Source organism: Oreochromis niloticus, unplaced genomic scaffold (assembly GCF_001858045.2).
Source record: "Oreochromis niloticus isolate F11D_XX unplaced genomic scaffold, O_niloticus_UMD_NMBU tig00000735_pilon, whole genome shotgun sequence".
In the NCBI taxonomy this organism is placed as follows: domain Eukaryota; kingdom Metazoa; phylum Chordata; class Actinopteri; order Cichliformes; family Cichlidae; genus Oreochromis; species Oreochromis niloticus.
Genome location: NW_020327229.1, coordinates 91,025 through 101,588, shown reverse-complemented (window position 1 = coordinate 101,588; position 10,564 = coordinate 91,025). Strand labels below are relative to the sequence as shown.

General features: G+C 43.2%; 1 protein-coding gene across 3 annotated transcripts in view; it reads right to left on the bottom strand.

Annotated features, from left to right (window-relative positions):
• Positions 1–341: 341 nt before the first annotated feature.
• Positions 342–10,564, bottom strand: part of LOC109194565 (uncharacterized) — a 32,432-nt gene continuing 22,209 nt past the window's right edge. Inside the window, exons 4-11 of one of the 3 annotated variants that reach the window (XM_025904311.1) lie at positions 8,248–8,580; positions 7,344–7,679; positions 6,722–7,096; positions 5,153–5,434; positions 4,564–4,908; positions 2,971–3,052; positions 835–927; positions 342–643 (exon numbers count right to left, since the gene is read on the bottom strand). In XM_025904311.1, coding sequence (XP_025760096.1) covers positions 879–927; positions 2,971–3,052; positions 4,564–4,908; positions 5,153–5,434; positions 6,722–7,096; positions 7,344–7,679; positions 8,248–8,580 — 1,802 coding nt within the window. In that variant the 3' untranslated portion in view covers positions 342–643; positions 835–878. Of the gene's footprint in view, positions 928–2,970; positions 3,053–4,563; positions 4,909–5,152; positions 5,435–6,721; positions 7,097–7,343; positions 7,680–8,247; positions 8,581–10,564 lie in introns of all 3 variants that reach the window. The other 2 variants (XM_025904310.1, XM_019356040.1) reach the window with 2 other exon arrangements.

The window sequence follows — 10,564 nt, the reverse complement described above, 5'->3', positions numbered from 1 at the left end:
GAGCATACGGACTCACTGCTGCACATCGGCTTACAGGAAAACACCACGATGGCTGCCCTCTGCCCACACTGGAAGAACCCCACAGCTCCATCAGAACATGATGAAGGACCCTCCACACCAGGTCATTCACTGTTTGAACAGGCAGATCCATCAGACCAGGACAGCCTGATCCACACACAGCTTTGACCCAACAGCAGTGAACACAAAGCACCAACATGAGTGTGTTTGTGCAGCTGCAACACAACAGCACAGTGTTTGTTTGATTACTGACATGTTTGTGCACTGAATGAACTGACATGATTAAATACTGTATATGTGACAGAGAGACACGAGACGTCATGTTAATGTGTAAAAACATTTAATGTGGTTCATACAGAACCAACATCACAACATCAGTGACCTCAGGGTGATTATATGGATATATATGATACTGATGGAGGCAGCTGTCAATCACAGGCACTGACAGGAAGTGTGGGTGTGGCCTCAGGGCCTCCATCACAGCTCCTTCCTGCTCTGATTGCAGCTCTGAGTTCAGAGAGGGTGTTTCATCTGTTTGTCTGATCTTCTCTGAAGCTTCCTGACAGTCAACAACTTTGACCTTTGACCCACATGAAGCTCACATGTGACACAGAGTCAGGACGCTCTGTGGATCCATCAGAACAGCAGAAACATGCACATTATCATCATTATAAACTTCTAATGAGAAGAGAAACAGCTGCAGAACATCTGGCTGAGGTTAGTTAGCTGTTAGCTGTTAGCAGAGGAAGGCTAAAGCAAAGCTGCACCTTCATCTTCCTCAGGGCTGAATACACAACAAATACTGTATATACACACAGGCTGCTCTTCATCACCAGCTCCTCCTCCTCCTCTGTGACCTATCAAGCTGAATGAACCTCCATCAGAGAAACGCCTTCTTGGTTCGTGTTCCTGAGGACACAGGAGACAGTCAGAAACTCACATGGGTCCATGGGTTTGATGCTGGAGTCTATCCCAGCTGATCAATATCCTACAAACAGACTGATCGGTTCTCTGATCTGTGATCGATCAGCTGGAACTAGGATGAGGATCAGAGCCAAGAATTAAACCAAGTTCATACATTCATACCTGCACACACAGGTCATGTCCTCACTGAGCTCTGAGCTCCTTGTTCCAATTATCAGTGTTAAATATGGAATAATCTTTATATCACGAGTCCCATGCAAGAAAAAAAAACATAATTCAAGCAAATAATTAAATTCCTCGTGCATAAAGTCAGTGCAGCAGCCAGGTGCACAGAGAGGCCAAAACCCAAAGAGGTTTCTCCTCTGCTCGTGCTGCAGCCATGCTACGCTTGTACAGTTAACCTGCTAGCAAAGGTCATTTTAGCCTGTGCAGATCACTTTGACTGAAGGAGGCCAGTGTCCTGATGTGATTGGTCAGTTTGTTGGTGTCAGGACCCTTCAGTGGATAGGGCAGTTCGATATAAGGCTATATATCTCATGACAATATGAAAACGCCTATTGTTCACACATTCGCATATTATACACTATTGTTTGTTTCATGGTGTCACAATGTAAACTGTTTACGGTTTATATTTTCATGGTTTGATGGTCACTGTAGTGGCTATATCCATTTCTTACAGTTCTTTCTTTCTCTTATATTTAATGTAACCACAGTGTGGACAGACGGACAAGCCTCTGTTTTTAGGCGTTGTCGTTAGCAACAACGACGGTAAACCCAGCGTGTGGCTCTGCCGTCCACTTGTTCAGTTTCTACATAAACCTTTCACAATAAAGCTGAAGATCCTGTTGAGATTTTGCAAAATAAATTGAAATGATGACAAACAGAAAGACCAAAACAAATCCAGGACATTATTCCTAAACGAGCTCGCTGTGTAGCAAGAAACGTCTGACACGGGCCAGAAAACTGTACTCTGCAAATTATGCCACAAACCGGTCCCCACTCAAACACGGCAAACCTCTTCTACCACCTACGCAAGAGTCACATGACAGAGGATGGAGAGAGTTTATGGATGAGAAGCAAAGCACCCTCTACCCACCACATCACCCTGTTCTGAAGCAAATCAAATCAAATCTCGCATTAATTTAAAAATACTCCTCTATACGTTTAAGGCTATTCATCGTCTCCCCCTACCATCTGTGACTTGGTTCAGATCACCATCCCATTCCAGCGCCCTCGATCATCATCTTCTTTCTTTTTCTCTTCCTTCCTCTCGTCTTGTTTCTATGGGGGCTTTTAGCCGCTCTGCCCCCCAACTTTGGAATTCGTTATCCTCCAGACCTCAGAAACATCACCTCATTCCCTCTTTTTAAGTCCAACCTCAAAACCCACCTGTTTAAAACTGCCTGTTTTTATGCCTGTTTTATTTGCTGTACAGTGTCCTTGAAAGGTGCTTTTAAATAAGCATCCTAAAGGTTCATTGTGTTCATCTGTGTTTTCAGTGGCACCACTGAATTGTTCATTGTTCCCTCACTGCTGCTAGTTTGAGTCATTGTACAAATCTGCTGTTTATAAGGTTGGAAACCTGCAGTCAGCTGAGACTGAAGGAGTCACTTGGATGATATTGAAATGTTTCTTCCACTGAAAACGTCCAGATGAAAAGAATCAGGTTGATCCGCCTCCACACTGTCAAAAGTCAGGTAACAGCTGTAGTGATCTGCACCATCAAAATGTCACCAGCAGATGCACGAGCGTAAAAATGCTGCAGCACGATCAAAGGAGAAACACTCGCAGCTTCTCGTGCGTGTGGCTGCTGAGCTCTGCGCGGGTGGTTGGATTTATGCACGAGGAATTCAACTGTACCTGTGAAATGAAATTATCTGCTCAGATTACATTTTTTCTCTTCTTTGCTTTTTTGTTCTTATGATATAAAGTTCATTCCATATTTAAAGTGCTGCTCATTGAAACTGGACCAGCTGCAGTTACCATGGTGACAGGTAAACCCACACCTGTGTGACCCTGCAAACATACCTCTCCTCTTTGACCTCAGGTTTTGGTGCCGTCCTCCTCCTCTTCCATGGAAGCATGTCTTCTATGGTTCCCCTTAAGGTTGCTGCAGAGCAGAAAACAGGAGTGAGTCTCAGTGTTTCTACATCAGACACACAAACCAGGTGATCATGTGACTCTTTCCTCTCAGCTGTGAGTAGTGGGAACACTGGAACAACCTTTAATAGAGATGAAAACGATGACATACATGAACTCTGCATAGATTTATCTATGCAGACTTAAACGAGACTGAGTGATATTTAAAATGCAAACCAAGCATTCCCTAAATCAGCACCTGGTCACCTGTCTGTACAGGCCAATCACAGCTCTCCATGAGCCGCTCAGCTGTAAGTTTAACACTACATTGAAGGACAAGTATCACAGATGTTATTTGGATGTACTCTGCACGGATACATTTATAGTTAGTTATCTTAGTTATCTCAGTGTTATTTAGTTTTATTCATATCCATCATGTAGATAAAACTAACTCACTTAGCTTCTATATTTTGCTTGTAAAAGATCCTGGTGAGTAAACAACACGCTGTTTTAATATCTTTGCAAAATAAAATACAAACTCTACATCTAAGGAGTAAAACATTGTCACTTTTCTGTCAATCATAAATTAAAGTCATACCAGTTACACACAGTGATGTTATCAAGCAATATATTTATGATTATTTTCTCTTTAATTCAATGAATGAATGTGGATTTAACCTTGAAGCACGTTCAATCATCCAGGATTCTCCAGTCTCGGAAGGCTGAAGAAGTCAGCCTAACACTTCCATTAATAACATCCAGATGAACACAGTGAGCTGTCTGTGGTTGCATCATGTGAAGATCTGCTGTTTATGAAACTAGTTACCTTAAATATTTCTGAGAGTAGTTTCACTCCAGGAACAAGAGGGGACGGTGCAGCTAAAGGTGTGTTCAGATCTTTATGTGACACTGCAACACCACTTTCTTTCTTATAGTGTGTTGAAAGATTTTTATTATGTTTATGTTTAGAAGTACATTTTGTTTAAGGTTTTCTAGATGTGTTTGCTCTTTTTTACTAGAGAAGTTATGTTGTGCAAGCTTTGTGTGCATTCCAGAGCTCTCTGACTTTCACACACACATCCTAAGGTCATGAGAGAGGTTGTACCTTCTCTTACTGATTTATGGTATAGGAGGACACCTACTCTGTATCTGTTTTAGTCTAAGAGCCTTTTGTTTAGATGGACCGCTAGACTCCTGGCACCAGCTTTGGGGAGTCTTCACGGGGTCATATCTCACTCCACACACACACACACACACACACACACACACACAAGGTATACGTTATACGTTAATGAAACTATGCATATTCATGTAACCACAATAAAAGAGCAGTGTTACGGGAGGGCGGACGAGAGCAACTGAGGTCAAGCGAAGGAACGGCGCCTGTCCAGTTCTCTCCCGTGCACATTAATTTGTAAAACCTGTCTGAGTGTCATTTATTCCAATCTGAGTTGCATTACAGGAAAACTCCTTACATAGTGTAAACTTCTTATCAATCTTTTTACATCATTTCTTCAACATTAACTGCACTGTTACACTCACCTCTGACTCTGAGAATCACGACTTTCTGTAGCAGGATGCGTCCGTCCTTGTTGGAGACGGTGCAGGTGTAGCTACGACTGTCAGTGGGGAGGGGCTTTTTCAGGGTCAGACTGAGGTCTCCAGTTCTCAGTAGATCTTCATTCATCTCTGTGCGACCTTTGTAATCCTTGTGCTGTAAACCTGGCTGGTTGTTTTTAGTCACATCAAAGTAGTTGACCATCATCTGTGTGGGTTCAGAGACAGTCCAGTACACTCCGACAACATAATGAAGGTCAGCTGTGGTTTTAAAGGGCAGCAGGACAGACTCCACCCCCTCTGTCACCTCCACCTTCTCCAGTTGGAAGTCTGAGAGGAGAACATGAGACAGACAGACATGAGTGAGGTTGATCCTCCATCATGTCCTCTGCTGTGTAACCAGCAGCTCCTGTTTTCAGTGTTTCTCTGATTTGGAGCTGAACTGTTGTGTGTTGATGTGTGAGGCTGCACAAACAGCTGTGCAGCTTTTATTCTCACACAGCTACAAACAGCTGGACACTCACAGTTTACACAGCTGGGATTCACAGTGTGGACAAACAGCTGATACACTCACCTCTGACACTGAATGTCACTGATTGCTGTAGCAGGATGTCTCCATTTTCTTTGTAGGCGGTGCAGGTGTAGATTCCACTGTCAGTGAGGCGGAGGTCTTTCAGGTTCAGACTGAGGTCTTTCTCATTTCCCTGATGGCGTGTTATTTCCTTTATGAACTTGTATTTGGGGTATATACGTTCCCACTCCACTTTGGAAATCTGATCAAGTTTATTTGTTTTTTTAAATTCTAGCAAATAAGACTTCTTTCCATACACTGTCCCATAACTTCTCACAGGGGGGTCTGAAAAGAGAAAAAAGACAGACACCGTTGAGAGTCCACTCCACTGTGACAAACTTGACCAAGCTCAGCTTTGGTCTTAAAGACAGCAGCACAGACTCCTCCCCCTGTGGCACGTCCACCATGTGAGGCAGACTCTCTCAAAAGAGATCAGACAGATGTGAGTGAGTGATCATGTCCTCTGCACAAACAGCTGTGCAGCTTTTATTCTCACACAGCTGGACACAGTCACAGCTGAACACAGTCACAGCTGACTGTTTCCATCAAACAGAGAACACAGAGATGATCCTTTGTTTAAAGTCTGATCATATGGATGGTACTGGAGTAATATTTAAAGTATTTATAAACTCTGATGTTATCGGTGCTGCTTTCAGTCCTGGTGAAACTAAGCAGCTGTGAGTGGTCGTTGCCACTAGTTACAGACGGGAACATGATGGATGTTAAACACTGAGTGAAGCCTCATCACAGTCAGACTGTCAGTGTGTCAGCTATGCTGGCAGCCTGGAGTCACTGAAGCTTCACTGTGGGCTGCTGCTAACTGTCACTGTTATATGTGTGTTTTTAACCTCAGAGAAACCAACTGCTGCTCAGAAGATTTCACATCTGATCAGAGGTTTGGAGGCGGGACTTGCAGCACAGGAAGTGATGTCAGAACAAAAAAAGACTTTCAGTCCTGAGTGAGCGACAGGTTTGACAGGACGCTGACGTGGATCTCCTTCAGACCTGGATCACAGTCTTCACATTAAACCCTTCAAACATCTTTACTCTGTTTGTGCTTTTCCATCATCAGCAAATCTGTATTTATCCAAACACACTGCTGCTCTAGCTGTCAGCTTTTATTTACCATAACACATTTAAAGAATCAAAGTATGAATTATTGTTTCTAAACAATGTTAGTTTATGATCAAATATATATAGAAGATGAAGCACTCTGTTCCTTATTTACCAAAAAGTCTCGTTAAAGTAGTCGACCAATCAGCAGAACCCTGAAGAGTAGCTGTGCCAGCAAATATATTCATCTGTACTGATCAGTGAATGTCAGGAGGCTCTTATTAACAACTCAGAGTGATGATGATGATGATGATGATGATAATGATAGAGATCTCAGTGAAGAACATACCTTATATTATAGCTTATATTAGATAGAAAATACAAAATACCTCATTACACTTTCAGTTATTAAAATTCATTTTCAGCACATTTTATCGTATCAGGTTATCACAGATCCATCAGCAGCTCTTTGATTACACTGATTCATGCTGGATTCACACAAACAGCTGTTTCACTCACCAAAGACATTGAGAGTCACTGATTTCTGTATCAGCATGTGTCCATCCTTGTTGTAGACGGTGCAGGTGTAGACTCCACTGTCAGTGAGGTGGAGGTCTTTCAGGGTCAGACTGAGGTCTTTATTTCTCAGTGGATCTTCATCCATCTCTGTGCGACCTCTGTAATCCTGGTCCTGTTTACCTGGCTGATTGTTTCCACTCTCATACACGTGGACCATCATGGGTTTGGAATCACCGAACCAGTCATTGTAGTAGTTGTAGTAGTTGTTGTATCTCCACTTCACTGTGACGTCCTCAGGAAGGTCATCTTTGGTCTTAAAGGGCAGCTCCAAAGGCCCCGGTCCTTTTGGCACCTGCTTAATGTCTGGCAGACTCTCTGTAAAGAGACAGACAGACAGACATCAGTGAGGTTGATCCTCCATCATGTCCTCTGCTGTGTAACCAGCAGCTCTTCATCCTGTTTTCAGTGTTTCTCGGATTTGGAGCTGAACTGCTTGTGTGTTGATGTGTGAGGCTGCACAAACAGCTGTGCTGCTTTTATTCTCACACAGCTGCAAACAGCTGGACACTCGCAGTTTACACAGCTGGGATTCACAGTGTGGACAAACAGCTGTTACACTCACCTCTGACTCTGAGAGTCACTGATTTCTGTAGCAGCATGTGTCCATGCTTGTTGTAGACGGTGCAGGTGTAGACTCCACTGTCAGTGAGGTGGAGGTCTTTCAGGGTCAGACTGAGGTCTTTAGTTCTCAGTGGATCTTTCTTCATCTCTGTGCGATCTTTGTAACCCTGGTCTTGGTTTTGTGACTGATTGTATTCACTCTTATACACGTGGACCTTCATGTTGTTGGAGTCTGTCCACTCCACTGTGACGTCCTGAGGAAGGTCAGCTGTGGTTTTAAAGGGCAGCAGGACAGACTTCTCCTCATTTGTCACATTCACCACCTCTGGCGAAGGAACTGAGACAAAACAGAGAAGAACACAGACAGACAGATAAAAAAATGTTACGTGACTTAGTGGATACTGCTCTGTTGTTCAGCATTGTGTAAGAGGACACAGGTATTTCATACATAATTAACACATGAATCATGTGGTATAAAATGGATGTGGTATATGAGACTAAATAACCCCACTGTGTGCACTGCAGGAACCCCCCCCCCCAGAAATTCAGCACTGCAAATTCAGTACAAACTGTGTTAAATTATATGCTACAAATGCTAACAAATCATGTCTTTGTATGTACTCCTATCAAAGGTTTGTTGCATCTATTATTGTTGAACTGAAAAAAAAAAGCTTTTTTTGGAAATATTCTGAAAATGAGCCCCGAAAACAGCATTTGAGAATGAAACCACTAATGGGGGTTACAACTATGTGTAGTAGCAAAAAGATGATCATACAAATACTGTCATATCCAGACATTAGTAAGGTTATCTTAAAAATAATTAAAGAACACAGCACCCAAGAATCTGTTTGTCTGATTGGATTCATGGAGGATTCACACTGTGGACAAACAGCTGTTTCACTCACCAAAGACACTGAGAGTCACTGATTTCTGTAGCAGCATGTGTCTATCCTTGTAGACGGTGCAGGTGTAGACTCCACTGTCAGTGAAGTGGAGGTCTTTCAGGGTCAGACTGAGGTCTTTAGTTCTCAGAGGATCTTCATCCATCTCTGTGCGACCTCTGTAATCCTGGTCCTGTTTATCTGGCTGATGATTTCCACTCTCATACACGTGGACCATCATGTTATTGGAGTCTCCCCACTTCACTGTGACGTCCTGAGGAAGGTCAGCTGTGGTCTTAAAGCGCAGCAGGACAGACTTCTCCCCCTGTGGCACCTCCACCACCTCTGCCTGCTGAGCTGAGAGGAGAACATGAGGTTTACAGACATCAGTGAGGTTGATGGTCCATCATGTCCTCTGCTGTGTAACCAGCAGCTCCTGTTTTCAGTGTTTCTCTGACTTGGAGCTGAACTGTTGTGTGTTGATGTGTCAGGCTGCACAAACAGCTGCTTTCCTATGTCAAACATACAGGCAGGACTAACTTTGAATTATAACAAGCTTTTATTTAATCTGTGAAAGTTGTGCATGAATTAGTGCTGCAGTATGTTGTAATCTGTCAGCTCTTCTTTAGAGACATAAAGACTTAAACTTAAACTAATTCTTCTGCTTCTGATGGTCTGCAGAGATTTTAGCAGATATTAGTTAAAGCCAGTAACACTGTAAGTAATCAATTTATTCATAAATCACTTTCAGACTCCCAGCTGCAAACAAAGTTCTGACACTTGACATGACAAACAGAAAACTTCCACTTATCCTTTTCAGGGTCACGGGGGCTGCTGGAGCCTAACCCAGCTGTCATAGAGCGAGAGGCTGGGTACACCCTGGACAGGTCGCCAGTCTGTCTCAGGGTTAACAGACAAAGACAGGCAGCCATTCGCACTCACATTCACTCACAGATTCACAACTATGGGCAATTTAGATTTTTTCAATGAACCTATCTCCACAAACTGCATGGATGTGGGAGGAAGCCGGAGTACCCGGGTAGAACCCACACAAACACAGGGAGAACATGCAAACTCCACACAGAAAGACCCTGATGGTGGAGTTGAACTCAGGACCTTCTTGCTGTGAGGCAACAGTGCTAACCACCGTGCCCAAAAAGAAAGAAGAAAACAATACATAAATAAAAAAAGAGGTAAAATTAAATGTAAACAACAAAATCAGCACATTAGATCAAATTAAAGCAGTAAAATGAGAAGATGTGTTTTAAAAGTGGACAATGATGCACCATCTCTAATGTGCTGGGCCAGATTGTTCCAGAGATTAAGAGCAGCAATAGAGAAGGCCCCGCCCCCTCTGAGCTGAAGATAAGACAACCTTTATTAGTCCCACACTTGGGAGATTTGCTCCTCTTGGACCTGAGTACCTCCAGGAGCAGCTAATCAGCTGACCTGAGAGACCTGGGGGTGGTTAGGGTCAGGGTGGGGCAATTTAAAAACCAACAGCATTTTAAAATGAACTCTAACAGATTCCAGCTAAAAGCTGGAATATGTAAAAGCAGCATTTTGTATCCTGATAGAGACGCCAGCCTTTAAGATTAGAAGAGTCACCTGAAGTTTGCACCTCTTCCATCTGCATTCAGCTCTGCGACACTCCCTCCTCACAGCTGCATCGTGTCACTAAACCAAGGCTCGGTTTTAGCCTTGGGCTGCCTGGTTTTTAATGGCGCCACAGAGTCCAGGATAGTTTGGCAAGAAGATTGAAATCAAATCCGACAGCGGCGAACAGGAGCGCTGGTTTGAACTGTAGTGCGTGAAAACACAGCATCAAATAATACAGCCATACGGTCAGAGAAGGCAGTGTCAGTCACTTCCACGTTAGACACAGGTAGACTGTGTGACAAGACCAGTGTGTGTGTCCGTGTTCATGTGTGGGACCAGGTACAGACTGGACCAGATTAAAAGAGTCAATAAGGCTTAAAAACTCTTTCACCAGAGGTTTATCAGGACAGCAGACATGGATATTAAAATCTCCCACAATAAGAACATGAACATAGTTGGGCATAATCCCAGCTAGAAATTCTGAAAAGTCATTTATGAAGTTCTTATTGTATTTAGGGGGACGATAAATAACAGCAAAGAGCACAGAGTTCGAGCCACTGACTTCAAAACACATGAGCTCAAAGCTGGAAGACGAGGGCTGTAAAAAAAGCTGTTTACATTTAAAAATCCTTTTTAAAAACAGCCGCCGTACCTCCTCCTCTCCCTGATGTCCTTGGTGTGTTAAAATAGGAACAACCCACTGGTAAAAGTACTGGACTCACCAGTGTTAAGCCAAGTTTCA